The 21,108-nt window shown below is 49.8% G+C and overlaps 1 protein-coding gene across 5 annotated transcripts in view; it reads left to right on the forward strand.

The window, feature by feature from the left end:
• Nucleotides 1–21,108, forward strand: part of LOC133341743 (tyrosine-protein kinase ABL1-like) — a 44,064-nt gene that overhangs the window by 15,485 nt on the left and 7,471 nt on the right. Inside the window, exons 1-10 of one of the 5 annotated variants that reach the window (XM_061550411.1) lie at nt 5,777–5,879; nt 12,427–12,600; nt 13,190–13,485; nt 14,997–15,269; nt 17,441–17,525; nt 17,991–18,168; nt 18,794–18,978; nt 19,493–19,645; nt 20,122–20,211; nt 20,694–20,849. In XM_061550411.1, coding sequence (XP_061406395.1) covers nt 5,801–5,879; nt 12,427–12,600; nt 13,190–13,485; nt 14,997–15,269; nt 17,441–17,525; nt 17,991–18,168; nt 18,794–18,978; nt 19,493–19,645; nt 20,122–20,211; nt 20,694–20,849 — 1,669 coding nt within the window. In that variant the 5' untranslated portion in view covers nt 5,777–5,800. Of the gene's footprint in view, nt 1–5,776; nt 5,880–10,630; nt 10,950–12,423; nt 12,601–13,189; nt 13,486–14,996; nt 15,270–17,440; nt 17,526–17,990; nt 18,169–18,793; nt 18,979–19,492; nt 19,646–20,121; nt 20,212–20,693; nt 20,850–21,108 lie in introns of those variants that run through there. The other 4 variants (XM_061550409.1, XM_061550410.1, XM_061550407.1 and 1 more) reach the window with 4 other exon arrangements.

Consider the following 21,108-nt stretch of genomic DNA (forward strand, 5'->3'; position numbering starts at 1 on the left):
TGTAAGAAATCATTTGCATGGCGGAAGGGAAATGCAGCACCAAGTGTTTTTTACTTTTCGCTTCGCATCCATGCATAGTGGCATATTTGCATTGTCCATTAAGCAGAGGTCAAGGTGGGTCAAGTCATCGTGGCCATTGGCGTTGATGGCACCCACCTCGACATTGCTTGCTTATGCTCGATGCTGGTGTTGTTGTAAGGTTACCCTTCAACCTTCAAGGACCACCATAACAATATCCCACCATATAGCGTCAGGTCTTCCGCTTGGTTGCTGACCTCTGTGTTCCAATCCTTTGGTTGTCTCAAGAACCTGCCCCCCTCCATAGCACTTTGTCCCACATATCGCAACCTTCTTTTCATGCTTAGACCTACAACGCTTTCCTGCCACATTTCATTCCGAACTTCAAAGTTTATTAACTCAATGAATATCACTTGCATCGTCTACATGCACCTCTTCTCATCGCTTGACTGAACACAGATCTTTAGCGGACATTACATCTCTACCAAATTATGTTATGTACAACTTACAAAAAAACGACTTTCCCCTACTAATGCAATATTATGTAGCCTTTAAAAAAACAAAGTCAGAGGACAACTTCTAGAACAAGCACACTTCGGAATTTAATTAGCACAGAACTACTGAGACCCCTTCAAATGACCTTTGGTCCACACCAATCAAATGGTGATACTGCAATCCACACACAATAGGGGGCAGCACTTTCCCACCCACCCTGCTGGAAAGGAATGTTGATCACATGACCGAGTCTTTAATATCTCAGGACTGAAAATGTACCCCACCTATATCGTGACGGGTTGTTTTGTACAGTCACTGTTAGCCGGGCTGAAACCATCAACTCGCAACACTTGAGAACCCAGATTATTCACAGGCAGATGTTAACTACCTCGCCTGGTATACTGGAGGTTTCTATCCCGACCCTAACGCCGGTATATTTAGAGTTTGCGTGTCTCTCTCCCCGTGGTCGCATTGATTTTTCCCGGGTCCTCCGGGTTTTCCCTCCACATTTAGAATCAACGTGATTTTAGAGTATTTGGCTGCTACAAATGTCCACACGATAAGCCACTTTGTTGCGCTATCATTTGTGGCAGCCAGGTCGCTTCTGGAAAAGAGACATGTATCTCAGTGGGCCTTAGCTGGTAAAATAATAAAAAATAGTCGTTTATAGGATGCCGACCCAGCAGAATCTCAAGAGCTGCCAGCTCAGAGAAGGCCACGTGGCTCTCTGGCTCTCTGAGCCACGTGACCTTCTCTAGCACGGCAGGGGCTGGGGGGGGGTCGCCTAGCTACCCTCTCTCGGACTCGACGAGCGAAACGTTTCTGGGAAAAGGTAGAAAGTTAATAGAGCACGTCGTTTTTTGCTCAGGCAGCCTGTGTGCATTTATTTGCGCACCGTACATTGTTAGTGATGCTTTAGCGGCGATTGTACTAATAATTAAATTGTGTGTGGGTGTAATGTTAAACAGCCTTGCGGGATACATGTGTGTTCCAACTGTTCGTGGGTGTTAATCAGGGATGAGGTTGTGTGTAGGTTCGTGATTATTGTTGTGTGTGATTGTTGCGTGTAGTGTAGCATGTATGATTACACATGGGTTGCGTGTCTGCATGTAGGGTTGTGTGTGAGTTGTTGGCATGTTTGGTGACTCGCACCACAAACTTGTAGCTCGTAGGAAACATCAGGTTTGTTGCCAATATGGGAGAACCGAGCGTTGCGAACGTGGAAGTTCAAACACACGCAATTCAAGTACAAGGAACTAATGTTTTAGTTTAGATTACCAAAAATGTCCCCTTTCAGATGGAACTGTTCTGAGTTAGACCCATTTAAGGATAATAATGCGCTGCACCTGCCGCCCCGTGACCCAACTTGTGTTTTTTAGGAAGTGTGGCGTGTCACGATGACGGCCATGTACACGGTATACTCTGTACAATCGTTGTAGCTTTGTGACTCGCAGATGGCAGTGAGGCAGTCGTAGCCGAGCTGTTCATTCTCTCCGTTACATTTTATTGCTCGATCTACAAGTCGGGGCATGCCCTCTCAACAACAAAAAAATCCTGCAGTTGGGAAAAGAGATGTTTTTTTATTATTATACAGGGTGTTTAAAAAAGATTGACCCGATTTGAAATCGCTATATCTCTGCAACCACAAACCGCCCATGAATGAAACTCTTACCACTTGAAAGGGCGGGGCATAGAGTTCCAAGTGATTACCGCTAGATGCCTCTCCCAGCACACAAACAGCCCCTCGCCTAAGTCATTCGCAAGACACACTGCCTCAACGTTGGATAGGTTGCACGGGACCCCAAGACTTGGCGCTGCACTCTTGCCCCCCAAGATCCCCAGACATCACACTCTGCGACTTTTTCTTGTGTGGATAAGTCAAAGACCGTGTTTTTGAACTACCAACCAGTATCGGCTCTGACATTTCGATAACGAGCTGCTTGGGAAAATGCTACGAACGCAGTTTACAGGCATAACCTCGATGGCAGAGCCTTGGTGAATAAGTTTCATCTCTGCCTTTCGTAAGTGTCACAAGCATAGAGGCGGCCCTCGCTGAAAATCCACAAAGGCCTCCTGATGGCCACGGGCAATGTATCTGCGTCATGTCTTCTAGATCGTGCGTCGGCGTTCGCCACGGAGTCCCTCGCCATACCGCTGCAGCGTCTTGAGTGAAGAGTACACATCTGTGGTTTATTTCGTACATGATGGGTGGAACTTACATGGTTTATCACGACGGTCGTGTATCATGAACTGTTCGTTTCACTTGCTTGTTGCAACAACGGATCTGCCCGACACTTTCATCATCTCCACTTCTGAGCGATTGCAATTCGCAGACACATTTGCAGACAACACTCCGCTCTATGTTCACTGTAAGCGTGATGCCCATATTTCAACTCTTAAGCACCTCCGATTAACACGTTCGGCGACATACGGTGCGAAAGAAGTTCTACATACATACATAGAAGCAGCATCAGCCATCGCTGTTGAACAATGTGTGCTCGATAGTCGCAGGATGACTGATGCTGAAAACGGAAAAAAACTGATGTCATCTGATTGGGCGCCAGACATAGCCTTGAGTGGATCTTGAATTGGCAATTGAGACAAGTGGAAACGTGAGAGACAAGGTTCTAACCACTAAGTGAGAGGTCGACCGGACATCACCGGGAGTTTGGAGAAAGTTAAAACACAAATTCTCTGTTTGTGACATGGTCTTCGTGTAACCCTCACTCGTATACTTGACAGTGCGTCCGGTTTACTTGTCGCTGCGCGGTCGCTGAATCGACTTGGGAGTCGCAGAGCTACTGCGGGACTTTCTTTTCTGTTTGTTGGTTTAAAGTTGGATTTGGAAAATGATTAATTCGAAAAAGAGCATCACCGCACCGCAACATCTCCCACCCACGACCATTCCCCGTCTTCTTCTAAACTTGTAATGTTTGACCCAAAAAGAAGTTGACCCCGGGTGAACCTGCTTTAAATGTTGACCTTTACCGTCCGCCGCAGGGGCCACGTCGCAGGCCGAAGCAGCAGCGCGGTGCGCCGCTTGCTGCCACTGAGCTTCGCGGTTCGAATCCGCCAGGCCGCCCTGGTTATTGCTGCCACTGTATCTACTACGCGTGGTCCGCTTCACAGTGGACGTTAAAAGAGATCCCGTGGCGTAATTTGGAAGGAGTGTGGGCCATTGTGTGGCCGGCGCCTTAGTTCCAGATTATTACCAAATTTGAAAAAAAAATTACCTGCACAAATTACTCAGTTGGGATTACACAAAGTAAAATTGCCGCCCCCCCCCCTACTGGGAAACTCCTGCAGACTGCGTAAAACATCGTGGCTTTGTGATAGCCTTGCTCTGTAGGAACGGGGCTTGAACTAAAAGCGCTAAATTATTATCAGTTAATATAATTTAGCTGGGCCGAGGGCGCCTTCTGCTGGTCGATTTGACTCCGTACATCAGCACCGCCCTCTGGCACCGTTAAAAGCCCTGCAAGCCACCCTTCTATGCTTTGTGGTCACTAGAGTTGCTGCGATATAATTTTAGAAATGTTTAAATAAGACGATAATCATGATGTAATTTTCCCATCACTTTTAAAATCTTTCAGATTTATTTAATTTTGTTCGTTGGCGTTCTCGTCTGAATACACTCCATATTACGGTGTGCAAAGTTCTTCAGCGGCAGTTGACAACTTAAGCCTTCAATGTTGTCTCTAATCGTTACAGTCTATCACACTTATAATGCACATGCTCCATAAGAGGGTTTTTGGGTTAGATCGCGTAAATATATAAATGTGTCGTTAAACCCGCCACCACCCGACACAAACTACTAGTAAGGGTTGTCACGTAAACAGAACGTGCCAATTCGTCACTAGTACGGCACACCGGTGTGTTGGAGAGCCAAGCCACAACATTTACAATCTTGAGTGCGACGTTTCGCCAGTAATTACAACTAGCTTCATCAGGCGACAGCCAGATTTATGGAGAAGTCTTACTGTTTCGTTCCTTATATAGAGGCGGAGATGTATTGACCACAAAATATCGTACTTGGATTGTAAATGTTGTGGCTTGGCTCTCCAACAAACCGTTGTGCTGTACAAGTATACTACACTACACTAGTATACACTACACACTAGCGCTGTACTAGTGACGAATTGGTCACGTTCTGTTGACGTGACAACCCTTACTAGTTGGCTGTGTCGGGTGGTGGCGGGTTTTAACGACACATTTATATATTTACACGATCTAACCCCCAAAAAAAACCTCAATTATGGGTAATATCACCATGCCATAAATTGCTCGATAAAACATTTAGCAAAGTGTGAATTTGTTGTATAATAGTGAATCCTTTACAACTTTAATTATCGAGTTTGTTATTTCATTAATACTTTGTCAGGCAATAGTCAAATGCGCTACAGTGATCACGTTGGTAAAGCTGAAACAATGATACTTTAGATGTAAACTGGTGTTGGCCAAACGTTATTTGGTTGCAAATTACTCACTTGGGATTGTGCGTGGCAAGCATCACCCCTTAGTGCAAAGAACCTGGGAGGACCCTGCTGATAGAGCCACGAGACTCGGTCAGGCATGCCCGGGTAATGTACGTTGAACTTCTTTCACGCCGTACATCGCCAACCGGACTAATCAGAGGTGTGGTGTGGCAGGGGGACAAGCAGTCGTAATAATTATTACAATTCCAAACAAAAACCCTGCTGAGCATCTCACATACGACGAAACCGGGTGCATTCCAGGTGAATTGGTCGTCGGTCGCGTACATTTACACTTCCTAAAAACATTTTTCGACGACTTAACGTGGACTTTAATGTGAATCGGAGAACTAGGAATCGTGATTATTTATTCATGTAAGTACAGCGATGTTTCCCGGACGATAAATAGAATCAAGCGTGACAGAGGCGCGCATTGTTCAGCTGTAACCGTTGCTGATAATCAAGTTATGTTAGTTTCCGGAATGAGATGCCTGTTAGCTTTGGGTGCATTCCGTAGGGGCCCATGTCAAAATTCCTTCTCAAGTTTCCCCATTTCCCTCCACTCACCCCCCTCCCCTTGAGTCACTGCGCACACTCGTGTGTGTGTGTGTGGGTCACTCTATTAGCATGCGGCCCCATTGATGGGCTCTGCGGGGGTTCAATGTGGCCCTCGTGGGGAAGGGTGGGGGGAGGTCTGCCGCGCGTGTGACTCGACCATGCCGTGCCGCCCTCTCCCCTTGGCCGCGGCACAAAAGCTTCCAACGGGCTGACGGGTCGCGCGTTGGGGCACGTGTGGATCCGCTTGTAAAGGGAGCATGGCCTGTGCTGGCACGTGGTGCAAGTTTGTGTCCCGTAAGATCATGAGGAATTTGTCGTTTTCGCAGCACTCTGGAGGTAAGAGGCGCCCCGAGGACCTTTTTGCATTCAGCTTTCACGTGCGGTCTCGGTTTCGCCGCATATTCTCGAGTTGATGGTGGACACGAGCAAGCACCTGGCTAGTGGCCGCAGCCAGAGCCAGAGGTGTTCTGTACAGTACTGGATGTGGAGTGCCGTGTGCCTAATGATATTCTGTGTCGTTGACAAAGATAAAACTGGCTGTAATGAAGTCCTGTTCACTTGCAGCTCAGTGATTTCGTTGCTTTATACGGGCTCTGCCCATGCCCTTACAGTCATGGTGGTTGTTTGACCATTCTTCACCATGCTAGTCCGTGTCGGTTGGTGAAGTGGCACAGGGGCAGGCCAGGACCAGTTAAGATATCACTCGTCACTGATGTTATAAGAACTCGAGTCACAAGGTTCGTAGTGTAGTGTCATAACCGCAGCACTGGCTACACTGCAGTGTCTTTAAATGGTTGTAACGATTAGAAATATAGAGATGAATGTGTTGTTTGCCTGCATTTGTTATATGTTTTTGCTGTTTAAGGCACTCGCATTGAAAAACAAAGGTGAGATTATATTTTGTTTTGTACTTGAACATGACCGCCGACGTAGTGACTTAATATTTAATCGTAATTGTTGTTCACTGTAAAACGCTTGTGTATATTTAGAGCTAACCTCTAACGTACAGCACCCTCACTACTTATCAGTGATGAAGTTCGGCAAGCGAAACTAAACTGGCAAGGAAGCACGTCGGGGGAACGCCTTTCGTTCGGCAGCAGCTGTAAGCTCGCACATTTTGCACGTGTTTCTCGCTGCCACCTCGAGGGCTCTGCTTTTGTCTTAAAACTTTTGTGACTGCAGGAATTAATATTCTTGGTTCTTTCGGTAAAGTCACGTAGACCGCTTGTGTTGCGATCGAAACGTCGTGGGTTTTTTGCTTTTACTATTTTTAATGTATTACTTTTAATTGTATAAAAAAAAAATATCTACGTGACTTCACCAAAAGAACCAAGAATATAGGGCTCTACTTATCGCTCATGTTTATATTTCTCAACGCCGCCACCACCGATATTGAGCAGAAGTGGGAGGGGAGGACCGAGCGTTGCTCAGGGCCTTGTGATGCGTGACTCCGTCCGTCGTCAGCCTCCCTCGCCCCTCCAATTATGTGACTAAGCCCCGTTGACGAAGCAAGTTTCATTTTTGCGCAACGCCTAATATGGCCGTGTCCTCTCCTCATTGGACGATGCCGATAAGCGGCCTGAGACACTTATCACTTGGTGGCATGTCTATCGAGTGTCGAGCTTGTTGCGACTGCACCCTGGGACCCACGTGGCTAGGGTGCTGGCGTGGGGGGGGGGGGGGGTCCAGGTGCCGGGCTACAGAGGGCCTGGCTTGGTTCATTGCATCAGAGTCGATGGCAACCATGCTATGCCATTGGTATCGTTCGTATTGTATCGTGTGGCATGGTACATCCATACAAATCCACTAGCAGCACAGCAGGTGGGATTCCAAAGACCAAGCTGAGATGTTAACTACCTTGCCTTTTATACAGGAGGTCGTGGGTTCGATCCCGGCCCTGACACCTATATATTTGGGGTTTGCGTGTCTCTTTCTCTCTCTCCCCTTTGTCGCGTGGATTTTTCTCCGGGTCCTCTGGGTTTTTTCCTGCACATTTAGAAACATGCGTTTTCAGTGTTTGGCTGCTATAAATTTCCACATGATAAGCAAATTTGTTGTGCTATCATTTGTGGCCAAGTTGTTTCTGAAAAAGACCGATATAACTCAGTGGGCCTTGCCTGGTAAAATAAAAAAGTTTAGTATCCCCCCCCCCCCGCGATTCGATGAATTTCCCCAATTCGCTTTAGCAGATTATGAATTGATGGTTTATCTCCACGTTCCTAAAATGTAACGTTCGCGATTCGTGAGCATGTGAATCGATTATAATCGAATCGATTATTTACCGCCCGTGCAAATTGCATGCAGATTTACAAGTATGTGCTCATGTTACATTGAGGCCACTGAATCAAACAGCGTCATACGAACAGGATACAATGTTAGAAGAAACAATACGAATGAGGTGGTACAAGAATTTTACCCAAAAAAATTATTGAAATTATTCTTGGAACAAATAATGTTTGCGGGATAGCCATCAATCTTTACGATCCTCATCCGCACCTCCGATTCGCACGGTTGGCCACATACGGTGCGAAAGAAGTTCTACATACATACGTACACACGTCTTTATATCTAGTACACGATTGCAAAAGAGACTACATTTTTCCAATGAGATTTTCACCTCGTTCTAGGCGATTTCATCGATTTGGCTTTACCGAACGGAATTCCCTCTCGGACGGATTGCCGGCAGCGTCTGTCCGCTCCGGGAGTGCTGCGTTGGCCCATGAATGAATATCTTTGTCGAACTCGACTCCTCGTGTATCGACCCCCCTCCGCCGCCTCCTGCCCCCCTCCTCCACCCTCGCCACTCCCCCGTTTCACACAACCGCCGTTCTGTGAAAGCAAACTTCACTGCGGAGATTCCATTCGGATGAAATAAATGTGGAAAAAATAAAAAATGCTCTCTTGACACCACTATGTGATGGTGAGCCATGCTATTTCCCGGCAGGCGAAAACTGATTTATTTGGGGCCAGCGTTGGGGTCGTTGCTGAGCAAGTGGCGGGGCACGCGTGTGTTTTATGTGACCGCGCTCGATTTGTCGGGGAGAATCATGCGAAACAAGGGAGGCGGGGGGGGGGGTCGCGTAGGTGCCAAGCGGTGTTTAAAGTTGCTCAAGCAAGAGTGGACATCTAACACGATTTGGCTTTCGTGTTCGGTAACATGACTTGTCAATGGTGGGTAATTGTGTTTCGCTCGCCACGCTGAAAAGACCGGACGCTTGTGTGTTTGTGTGCAATTTGAGTGGGACACTTGTGTGTATGCGTCGGTGACGTCATGTGGGTGGGTTGATGTGTGCGTGTGTCTCTTTGTGTGGGGTTAGTTGGCACAGTAGAGGGCGCAGGTGGTGCATCGGCCAGTCATCTGTTGGTCAACCCATGGCACCTGGCTCTGTCCCGTGACCTCCTGCCAGCGGGCGTTCGACACTTCACATGGCCTTAACGTGCACATAGCCTGGCACAAGTGGCAGTTGTTGTTGTATGTGTGGGGAGTGGTAGTTTAGTGGTTAGAGCGCTGCGCTACGAACCCAGCCACCCGAGTTCGATTCTCGCTCACGGCCTACACCAGTGACGATTATATATCTGAACTGGTCCTGGGCCTCCCCTAGGACGACTCAGCTTCAAATGAGTACCTGGTGTAGTGTGTAAACATCACCACTGGGAAGACAAAGGCGGTTGGGCATGATGATGACCACCCACCCTGTCGTGTGCCGTGCCGGCCTTTATAGGTGCTCGCTAACAGCACTTGCCCCAAACAGTCTGTTCAGGCTATACGGGAGATCTTTATTTTTGTGTGCCGTGTGAGAGCGATGGTGCAGTGCTAGCGCACTGCTCTGCGAACCCAACGATGTGAGTTTAATATCCAGCCATGGCTGTAACTGCAGTGGCAAGTGACATCACAACCAGTCCCATCCTGCCAGCTCGATCGAATCGGACTCCCTTGTTTGAAACCAAAAATGTTATGGCATAAAGCCCTTCATTCTTGTACCGCTACTGAACTCGCCAGCCAAAAACATTAAGTTCCCAAAGCAAAGCAGCAAAATACCAAAACGGCTATCTCACGCGGTAAACATAAAACATGCGATTGGAAAACAAAAACTGGCGGCTGCGTTCACAAGTTCGTCAACGTTGACGTCATGATGCTTGCACGTGTGATGGTGAGCGTGGGCGTTAAACGACGCGTGTCCGTGCGCGCGTGTTCCCTGGGAGGGAGTGGTTTGTGCGGGGAGCGGCCGACTCGATGCTGCGCGCTCCGGCATGCGGTGACACCGACGCGCGCGCCCGCAACGCCGCCACTGCCGCCGCCGAGACCAGGGACAGGGGAGGCGCGCCAGCCAGCGAGATGTAGCCTCGGTGCACCTAGCCTGGCGTGGTTGGCTACGTACCGTGGCTACGCACGGTGCGAAAGAAATTCGACATACGTGCAACAAACTTTAGAATAAAAAGCAATTAGTTTTCAATCTAGATTTAAAAGTGCTTAGCTCCAGTGACTTCCTAAATGAGTCTCTGGTGTGGTATGTAACCATCGGCACTGGAGAGACGAAGGCGGCCAGGCTTGGTGTTGGCCTTAATAGGTGCTCGCAAACAACAGTTGCCAATATAATTGTGCAACTGACCCTCGGTTTCTATATGCAGAATGAAGTTTCCCCGAATGGATATTTTGCGTTCACCCTCTTTTTGTCCATCACCAACTCGACGTCTGCCCATTGAGTAGGAGGCTTTTTATTTCCTTGTGACCCTGGAAAGGCCGGTTTGTGCGCAGGAGTCATTTCCACGTGGTGAGAAAATGAACGTCTAATACAGTCCATTCGGCAAGGTGGAGTGAATAATGTCACAGCTTCCGAGTGAAACTTTCAAGGAGAATTTCCCTGCGCGGGTTGACTTGTCGAACGCCGCAAGCTGCGATGATTTGTGGAACTCTGCAAGCTGCAGTGGCCCTGCGGTTTGGTTTAGGGTGGAGTGGGCGGGCGTGGGTAGGTCTTATTTTTTTTCATAAACCACGAGCACGGCGGTGTTGTCCCGGTTGCCGTGGAAAAAGTCCCACATCTGTTGCCGTCCCTGGCCAGCGTCCGACGGGCGTACCGCCGGAAGGTGGGGGGGGGTTGGACGTTAGCTGAGTGAGCTGTTAGGTATTCGAGGGATGCGAGCGAGCGAGCTCACTCGCTCCATTCGTGTCACGCAGCTACGCTCTCCTGCGAGCCCGCGCGCGCGCCCACCCGCCCGCGCCTCCGTTGGAACTCTGTCGAGCGGAGCTCGCACTGGGAATGAGGTTAAGGCAGCGGCTACTCCTACCGCTGCCGTCTTGCTACGCAAAAGCCAAGCTGGAGTCGAACTACTTTAAGAAACTGTTTCGGAAAAAGTCGAGCGCCTATCAGGTTTCGCCGGTGGCCTCGAGGAAAAGAAGGAAAGAAGGTAACAAAAATAGCGTCGCGGAAAGTGATATTGCTTAGTGTCGAGTTTGAACGCAGCTACCGGGCGTGTTGTCTGTGAAGTCAATTACCGAATTGGTAATTAATGCTGCTATTTAAGAGAAAATGTACAATTAAGCTGACATTTGACCATTTATTTTGTTTAATTTACACCATGTCTTGTTTTATTGTCTTTTCATATCTTACGTACACTTTAGTTCATTCACGGATTCTAGATGTAACACGAGTGTATCACCCCCATATAGTCGCTGCAATCGTAAATAATAAATCGATTCTCGCTCACCCGATCTATGTATCTGTAGTGTAATAATTCATTTCAGTCTACGAATTGATGCATCGTTCATCATCATCTTCAGCCGCATGAAGGCCCTCCAAGTCGTAGCCATGTCTCACGAATTTGCGATGCAACGGTCCATCCTGTTTCCAGACGGATCGTTACACGGCTAATGCAGTACAGTAGGTGGGCAAACTCCTTGCTGTACTGTCGCCTATGACCGGGGATTCTTTTTTCTCTGAATATTTTCCAGGTCACCGGTAGGCAGGAGTGATCACGTGACTAGTTGCCACAACACCATTGGAACCTCATTTGCCAGTAAAAAATATGATAATTGTTTTTTTACCCTTCTATCTGGCAACAAAACTGACACCTTTTTTTACAAGGAGTGATGTTTGTATAGACCACAATACCTGCAGTCATAATGCAAAAAAAAACATAACTCTGTTAATGTATGCACTGTCCTTGAAGTTGATTGGTCCACACCCAAGACAGCTTTCCTTAGAGCCTAGTCTCACATGGGTTGGACCAGATGACGCCAAAAGGCGCACACAACTCAGAGCGAGAGGTTGGTGTGCAGGATGAGGAAGTTTGTTTTCCTGGATCGCTGACACGGACAGACCCGGTTGACATCAAGTCGCATTGTGACTCGCACCCAATGCTACGGCGCTTCCTTCGGCCCTCAAACAGTTAACGGCGAAATTTCGATGTAAAGCTTTCGTGACTGCAGGGATTCATCTTCTTGGTTCTTTCGGTAAAGTCACGTAGAAGGGAAATAATAAAATAATAAAAATAAAACATAATAAAATTATTCTCACGACGTTTTGGCCACAACGCAAGCAGCCGTCCTCAGGTGAAGAACAGGTCTGTCGGAAAGACAGACCTGTTCTTCACCTGAAGACAGACGCTGTCTTTCCGACAGACCTGTTCTTCACCTGAAGACAGACGCCGTCTTTCCGACAGACCTGTTCTTCACCTGAGGACGGCTGCTTGCGTTGTGGCCAAAACGTCGTGAGAATTATTTTATTATGTTTTATTTTTATTATTTTATTATTTCCCTTCTACGTGACTTTACCGAAAGAACAAACAAGAGTTAACGGCGAGTTACGATTCCCCCCTCCCCCGTGTCCCGTGCCGCGTTTTCACTGTGGCCCCCCGACCCCCTCGCGTTCTCTTCCGCCAGAAGCCCTGCACCGGCCCGGCGACGGGGATGGAGACGGCCCGAGCCTCCGGGAGGCCGTGCGCTGGAACTCCAAGGAGAACCTCCTCTCCGTCCCCGGGGACCCCGACGACACAAACCTCTTCGTGGCGCTCTACGACTTTGTGGCGAGCGGCGACAACACGCTCAGCATCACCAAAGGTCTCGGAGAACTGACTTTGTGTGTTTTCGTTTGTTGTTCTTTCCCCGCACCTCCCATTTGGCACGGTCGGCTACGTACGGTGTGAAATAAGTTCAACATACATACAAGGGTCTGAGTCAGATCCCAAGCAAGGACAGGAGTGCGTTTAGTATTTACACCGTTTCTACAGTGCAGGGCGCTTTCAACTTGTATGTATCGCCTGTAGTGATTTCACATGCATTAAGCGTGGCTTATGTAACACTTACCAGCATGGGTTTTCCTTTGGAACTATTTGATTAGCGTTAAGAAAGTGGAAAGGTTACTGATGGGGCAAATGCATTAACATATTTGCAAATAGTCTTTATTGGTCTGGCTTACATGTCCAAAATATTGACAATGCTTTTCTGAAGATGGCCAGTTTTCGTTCTCCCAAGTCCCAAATAGCTACACGACTTTGCGCAAGGGTTTTGTTTACCTTGGACGATCTTTACGAGAGTTATCATGTCCCTTTCGTTACTGGCAGACAGACAGCGATAACGAAAAAAAAACACAAAGGGAAGTGTCAAAAACGCACGTCCTCATTCCCATCTTCTCTCTCTCCCCCTGCAGGCGAGAAGCTGCGCGTGCTCGGCTACAACCAGAACGGCGAGTGGTGCGAGGTGCACTCGCGCAACGGGCAGGGCTGGGTGCCCAGCAACTACATCACGCCCGTCAACAGCCTGGAGAAGCACTCCTGGTACCACGGCCCCATCTCGCGCAACGCCGCCGAGTACCTGCTCAGCAGCGGCATCAACGGCTCCTTCCTGCTGCGCGAGTCCGAGAGCAGCCCCGGGCAGCTGTCCATCTCGCTGCGCTGCGAGGGGCGCGTCTACCACTACCGCATCAACACGGCGAGCGACGGCAAGGTGAGGCCGCCACTACCACCACCACGACCACCCCCACGACCATCACCACGACCACCCCCGCGACCACCCTAACGACCATCACCACCACCACTACCATCACCACATCGACACTGCCAGCTATGGCAAAGTGGGACACCTACCACAATCGCACCGCGACAGTTATACACGCAGTGTGGTGATGTCGTGTGCGCGACATGCAAGGCATGCTGCAAGGACCCACCTTATGATCACAGTCGCACCTTTTGCTGTTCATTATCAACTCGTGTGTATTATACTCCTCTTCGGGGAGTGCTGCACTAACACATCTACCAAACGTATACCACACCTCCGCAGTAGTGTTACCCGACACGACCCCCCGCAACACTGGCTGTGGGAACACAAATTTGGGAACGCACGTTGACGGTCAAACAAGTTCAGAGTCTGCAGAGTGGCGCGAGAGGCATTCGGCGTTCTTAGCCTTGGGTCAAACTCCTGGAGTCGGCGTTACTTTTCAATCCACACTCAAGGGAGGGGTGGGGAGGGGGGGGTGGAATTTCACTGCAGTGTGGTAGCTCGAATTTTTATTGACTTTATAATGTTAAGATGTATAACAGTGCAAAGCCATGGAAACGTCAAGATGAATGTGGCTGCTGCTGTTGCTGCTAGGAGGTAGCCTGCTATGTCATTTGCTGCACAGGGCAGCTGCAGGAGCGGGGCTTTCAATTAGTTGGGCGCGGGGTGAGAGGAATTCCGCGGGTTGGAGGCTCGTCTTGGCTTGTCTCAAGACACGCGGTGCAGACCTGCAGCCGTGGGCTGGTGCGCGAATGTGTCAACTGGCCGGTCATAGGCTCCGAGCAAGGAACGGCATGCCTTGCTGGCAGTATCGTCAAATTGCTCATTTTTCAGCTGGATGATTTGTTTTTTGATCTTCTGCCGGGCGTGATGGCGCACGCCTGTAATTCAGTGCTGTGGTGGGTAGGGTTGGTGCATTTACACGCCGACTTGTGACACTCGGAAAGCCGCTAGGCTGTGACGTGCCTGTGAGGTGGCAGTACAGCAAGTGGGTTCATAAACCCATCTGTGTGGACCTCTGAGCCTCATCTTGACTTGTGGGTTCCCCACCCTGCTTATCTTGGTGTTCTTCAAAGCAAAGCGCAACTCTGCTGAAAATTTTATTTGGCCAAACTTTGCAATGCAAGGTAATATCCTGCACTGTATAAAAAGAACTATATCAATGGAAATGTTTGGAAACTTTTGCAGTGCAATTTTTATTTTCATCAATAGTAAAAGTGGCTTCATGTGACCATAAGAGAATTGCATAGAGCCGAGCGTCAAGATCCTTTTCCAAGCATGCATGTATTATCGCATTTATTAGACGTGGATGTGCACACGTGCGTCTGCGGATGAGTCAGATCCTAAGCAAGAACAGGAGTGCTTTTGGTATTTACGCCGTTTCTACAGTGCAGGGCGCTTTCAACTTGTGTGTATCGCCCTGTAGTGATTCCCCCCCCCGCACCTCTCCACCTCTGCAGTACTTCGTGAGCTCGGAGAGCCGCTTCAGCACGCTGGCCGAGCTGGTGCACCACCACTCGAGCGTGGCGGACGGCCTCATCGTGCCGCTGCACTACCCGGCGCCCAAGCGCACCAAGCCGACGGTGTACGGCGTGTCGCCCACGTACGACCGCTGGGAGATCGAGCGCACAGACATCACCATGAAGCACAAGCTCGGCGGAGGGCAGTACGGGGAGGTCTACGAGGGCCTCTGGAAGAAGTACAGCCGCACCGTGGCCGTCAAGACTCTCAAGGTGAGGGAGGCGGAGCATGGAGGGGGGGATTGAATTATCACAGGAATAGCTTCTTCCGGGTCACCGGTAGACAGGGAGTTTGTTTACCCAGGAAAGCCTCATTGAGTTTCAAAAAGTATATTTTTCAGAAGGGTCCTGCCAAATGTCCCAGTAGGGTATGACGATTGCTCCCTGTAATCCCAATTGAGTAACTTGTGGGTCATTTTTGTAAATGTGGACCGTGATGACTGCACACTACGGCCTACTACTTGCGAAAGAAGTATTGGGGGAACTTACGGCTCTCCTATGCCTGCAGTGACAAACCTTGGCAGCTGCCGGATTCAAACTGTTAACCACTGCAACAAGTGTTAAACACACTCCCGCTAGACCAGTCACTGCCCCTAGGTGGCACTGATAGAAGGCTTTGCTAAGCTCTGCTCAGCACAATAAGCAGTCATAATAATGATCTACAGTTCTCTCTGCTGGGCGGCTGCTTGGTTGAAGGTCTCGCCACATCTCCACTTTGGTCAAGGGGGTGGGGTTTGACCATATTTCACCACGCGTTGGTCATTACGGGTTGGTGAAGGGGGAGTGCTGTTCAGATATCACTCGCCACTGACAGCCGTGGTCGGGAATTGAAAGCGAGGCGCTAAGTATGTCTGTCCAGATAAGCCAAAATTATTGGGTCAAAGGCCAAATTAGTTTTCTTTGAAATGTCTACACCGTTTGCATTAATTGTGGCAGGCTTTTATATGACATCTCATTGGCTGAAATTGTGGCATTTTTTAGGAAGTGTCCAACGGACGTATAGATTTGTGACCGATCCATAAACGACTACCATCTTGACTTGCCTAGGAATTAGCTCCTACAGTCTTCACCCTTTCGTATGGTGTTTGGTGACTAACTGTGGTTTGGCAAGTGTACCGTTTTTATACCCACACCTCTCCTTTTCAAAAGAGAGATTGTCTGAACTTGGCTCCGCTTTCTAAACGGAGCATGTGTGTTATTCATTCCATTCATTCTTTCGGTACAGTGAGACTGTCGGGGCAAGTGCTGTTTTCGCGAGCACCTATTAGCAGCTCGTAACGTGAAGGAGACTTAGCGACGGTTTCAGCACCGCGCCCCCAACTGTCTTCATCTCTGCGCTGCTGCTGCTGTTGACATGGCCCCCGACTGAGTCATTCTAATCTGTGTCGGCTTGCGGAAGGCCCCATGTATGGCAGATAAGTCATATCCGCTGACACATTGGTCACAGCGATTTGCGAGGGTATTGCTGCCTCTCATCCTTGCTCGTAGACGGTGTCGCATTGTTATGTACATCTGAATAGCGATGGCGGTGTCAACAGCGCAACCGTGCGGTTTTGTTTCCTTAGTCTGACAGGCGTGCGACCAAATTACACGGAATGCGCCCGGACTTGTCAGACCTCGGAAGTTAAGCAGGATTGAGCCAGGATAATTTTGGGATTAGTAACCACCGTGCACATCAGTTTATTATTGCCTACTGCGGTACTACTTGATGGCCAGCAGAGGAGACGTTTGTAGCCAAACCCATTGGTTGTACCAACACTGTGCCGTTCACATCTGTGCCCCCAACCGTGTCACCAAACCCCCCCCCCACTGACCAGCATGGTGAAGCTTGGTCAAAGAACCTCCATGGACCCACACCCAGGGCATGGAGGGGGGGGGCGCCTTCAGCTAGCCCTGGATTGACAATGGGGCTTTACATGGTACACTTAAATGCATCGCAACTCGGCTTGAAAGCATTTAAACCATTCTCTGCGCGCCCATTGGAGGTGCACGATAACGCTCGTAAAGGTGGTGCGTTGTGAGGGCGCCTGTATAGTTGTGTTGCTGTTGGGAGCAGCAGAGACTCTGCGGGTTCCTTCCTTTCAAAGTGAGCAGCAATGATGACGGTAGTGGAGCTAAAAATATATTTATACTTAGGATGTAACTGGTATTGGCCAAACACATTCCCATGCTGAAAAATCACCTGCATATTACTCAACTGTAATCTACATAAGCAATCATCGTGCCACCCCTCCCCCCCTACTGCCAAAACTTAGCGGGGACCTTCCAGAGAATGAGTTTGGTCACTTCAGAGAGTTTCCTGGGCAAACGAGCACAGCGGCGGCAATTGGCGAGGTCGGTATCACGCACCCACCTCGAACACTGCGTGTTTTTGTTTTGCTCAGGAGGACACGATGGAGGTGGAGGAGTTCCTGAAGGAAGCGGCCATGATGAAGGAGATCAAACACCCCAACTTGGTGCAGCTGCTCGGTGAGCAATGTGACGATTCCCGCTCGGGATCCAGTGTTTAAAAATGTGACTACGACGGGACGACCTTCACTACCACCACCATCGTGCTCGCCTTTACCAGAACACATCACCTTTAAACGTTAACAATGAGAGTTTGCGGCGAGACACCTCCGAGTGCTTTAAACGCGATAACTGCTTTGTGTGTTTAGTTTGTTGTTCCTCCCCTGCACCGCCAATTAGCACGGTTGGCTACGTACGTATTATACGAACCGCAGCCGTCACCACCCACCACGGCACTTGGTTTGCAAGAACTCCAATCTCGCCCGACCACATGCAAATGATGTACTTGAAACGCTGGACATGGGAAATGATCGGTAAACATGCAAAGTTGCGGGACGAGTGGAGTCGATGCGTCCCCCGGGTGCTTGCATTTCTCCCCGCTGACGCTTGTGCGCACGCTTGCTCCTGTGACGCGTGTGCACACAGGCGTGTGCACGCGGGAACCGCCCTTCTACATCGTCACGGAGTTCATGACGCATGGGAACCTGCTCGACTACCTGCGCGAGTGCAACCGTGACGAGGTGACGGCCGTGGTGCTGCTCCACATGGCCACGCAGATCTCCTCTGCCATGGAGTACCTGGAGAAGAAGAACTTCATTCACAGGTAGGGGAGGGCCGTGATTGGCCAATGAAAGGGGGAAGGGGAGGGCACATTTCCAAAACGTATTCCGTGTGTGTTGTGAGACGAAGTCTCCTGATAGTTCTCCCTATAGCACATCTGTGCAACCCCCCCCACCCTGCCTGCCTGTGCAATAGACCGGCCCACAGAAGTGGATATGAAAGAACTACTTTCAAGTGACCACTTGTTCTGCACAGTACAGGCCAGCGCTTTCCTTCCTCCCGTCACTTAGAATGAAGTTCATAGCCAGATTGTCAAATGCTGATTTCATTCTCAGAGCTGGAATTTAGGCAAATTTAGTGTCGAGACAATTTAAATGTGGTGGCAGGGTGGGAGTGGGAGTTAGTTGTGCATTCAAATCTGTGACCAGGCTGAGGCCAGCAAACTTACTCCACTTGAGAACCCGCTTTAAAAAAATTATAATTAAAAACAAAAATCGCAGGCAGTGCCTACTTTCAAACATTAGGATCACAGCTGCTGCCAGCTCTGCATCCAACCGCCTAGAGAAACGTGGCCACTTCCAGCCCCTCCCCTACTACCACCACCATCGTCGTCACCACCACCACGCCGCTGAAACCTGGCGTGTCCCCATGTCTCGTGTCCGTCGCAGGGACCTGGCGGCGAGGAACTGCCTCGTGGCTGAGAGCCACATGGTGAAGGTGGCCGACTTCGGGCTGAGCCGGCTCATGACGGGCGACACCTACACGGCGCGCGCCGGTGCCAAGTTCCCCATCAAGTGGACGGCGCCCGAGAGCCTGGCCTATAACAAGTTCTCCATCAAGTCCGACGTGTGGGGTGGGTTGTCATAGCATGTAGATATGTGTTGAGCTTCTTTTGCATCCTACGTAGCCAACCCTGCTAAATTGGAGGTGTGGGAAAGAATTGATATTTAGCGGTTAAGGCCGCCAGTATTTGTTATAGTCCATTCTCTTAAGTTGTAATGCGGCTGAAGCTGTCGGAACATCGATCAGCAAATGTTGCCGTGAGCGGCGTGCGATTCTCCTCCGGGAATTACATCTCGGTGTGCATGCCTCCCTGCGTTTGTTCCACGAGTGAGAATCGATCTACAGCTTACATCACCTGCAAATATCTGATCGGATCTTGGAACCTCCAGTAGGTTGACTCGGCCCGAATAAGTTTTTGGTGCGGAGCGCGAACACCGATGCTTGTGCCACCACTCTCTAATACGCGCGCAGTGCGAGTGTTTACAGCCACTAGCAGACGTCCCTCAACAGTTTAAAAGGCACTCAGCAATGGATCTGTCTTTGTCTCTCTCTCTCTCTCCATCTGTGCACCCGTCCTTGATCAGCCTTCGGAGTGCTCCTGTGGGAGATCGCCACCTACGGCATGTCCCCCTACCCCGGCGTCGACCTCTCCCAGGTCTACGAGCGGCTGGAGCGCGGATACCGCATGGAGCAACCCGAGGGATGTCCACCCCGCGTCTACCAGCTCATGCAAGCCTGTGAGCACACCCCCCTATCCCCCCCACACCGTGCTTACAAGCTGTACAGGAGGGAATGTGTTGGTGTATGGGGGGGGGGGGGAAGGTTTGCCAGAACTTTCGGAATGATGATTCAGTTTGAACAAAAACGCGAAAAAGGTTGTTGAGCAGGAGCTTGCCCAATAGAAAACCAGGGCACTGATGAACGCTCTGTCCATACGATAACTTATGACCTTGATCCACGATGGTTTACAAACTGCAGTGAAATGTATTTAATCAAAATTATTGGTTTGTTGCACGACTGTCAGATAACTCTAATGGTCCACTCATGTGCAGTTTGATCGGAGGTGACGCCATCTTAATATCTCTGTTGCTGTTAGCGACAAGGTTTGGTTAGAAGTAGGTCCCGTGACAAACTTCACTCAAGTGCTGGATCTTTATTTGCTGGGCTAGAGTTGGTTGTAGCAGGTGGGTGAGCCTTATTGTGTGTGTGGTAGGCTGGCAGTGGAACGCAGCAGACCGGCCATCCTTTGCTGAGATTCACCAGACGTTCGAGACCATGTTCCATGACTCCAGCATCTCAGAAGGTACAGTGTCTTTTTCTTCTTAATTTCGTGTACTTGCCGATGACCACAATTCGCACCCGGATTTGTCACATCTCTGAAACTAAAGCAGCATTGAGGCTGCATGGGGTGGCCACCTTGTGTAACAGGTAATAAGATGTGGAGCTAAGACTTTGGTAGAAGGCAGTGCAGTAACAGTCGGGCCATACTTCTGTGCTGCTGTGTACGCACCATACCTTCAAAGCCACACTTTCCAGCGTGGTCAAATAAGCCTCAAATTGGCACATGCGCAGCAATCCCCACATCTAGCAGTAGATTGCCCAGAGGGCTGTGAATGTACATGGAGGTACACAGTCCTCCTGACCTGGCATTAACCTTCCTAATCCGTCCAGCCAAAAATCAAAGCACGAATAATTCTCGGGACTTTTGCGCGCTGTGAGAACAAGTGGGTATTGTGCGGACGTCGTGCGATTAACCTCACCCTTGTGAACCGCCGTGGCGCGCAGAGGTGGAGAAGGAGCTGGGGAGGAACGGATCGTCGTGCATGCAGGCACCCAAGCTGCCTGCCAAGAAGGGGTCCATCAGGAGGCCGCCCGAACGTGGAGACGCCGGCACGACGCTTGGCGCCTCTGTGGCGTCCTCGGAGACCATCCCCAAACGAGGTACCACCACCACGAGAGCAGCACCAACTGCCCCCCCCTCCCCCACACCACGCAAGCTCTTACATAGAACCTTGAACTATTCATAAGACACTTTAACTCTTCTAAAAATGCGATGTCAGCGTCCGTGGGGGAAGGGAGTTTCGCAGCAATTGTGCGATCCACCTAGTCACCTCCACAGTGCCCCCGACAGACGACGCGCGCGCCCACATCACAGCTACGTAACGCGTTGTCTGTGCCGTGTCGTCCCGCCCTGCCCGAG

This window comes from Lethenteron reissneri, chromosome 12, assembly GCF_015708825.2.
Source record: "Lethenteron reissneri isolate LAM-NWPU_2019-01 chromosome 12, ASM1570882v1, whole genome shotgun sequence".
Lineage (NCBI taxonomy): Eukaryota > Metazoa > Chordata > Hyperoartia > Petromyzontiformes > Petromyzontidae > Lethenteron > Lethenteron reissneri.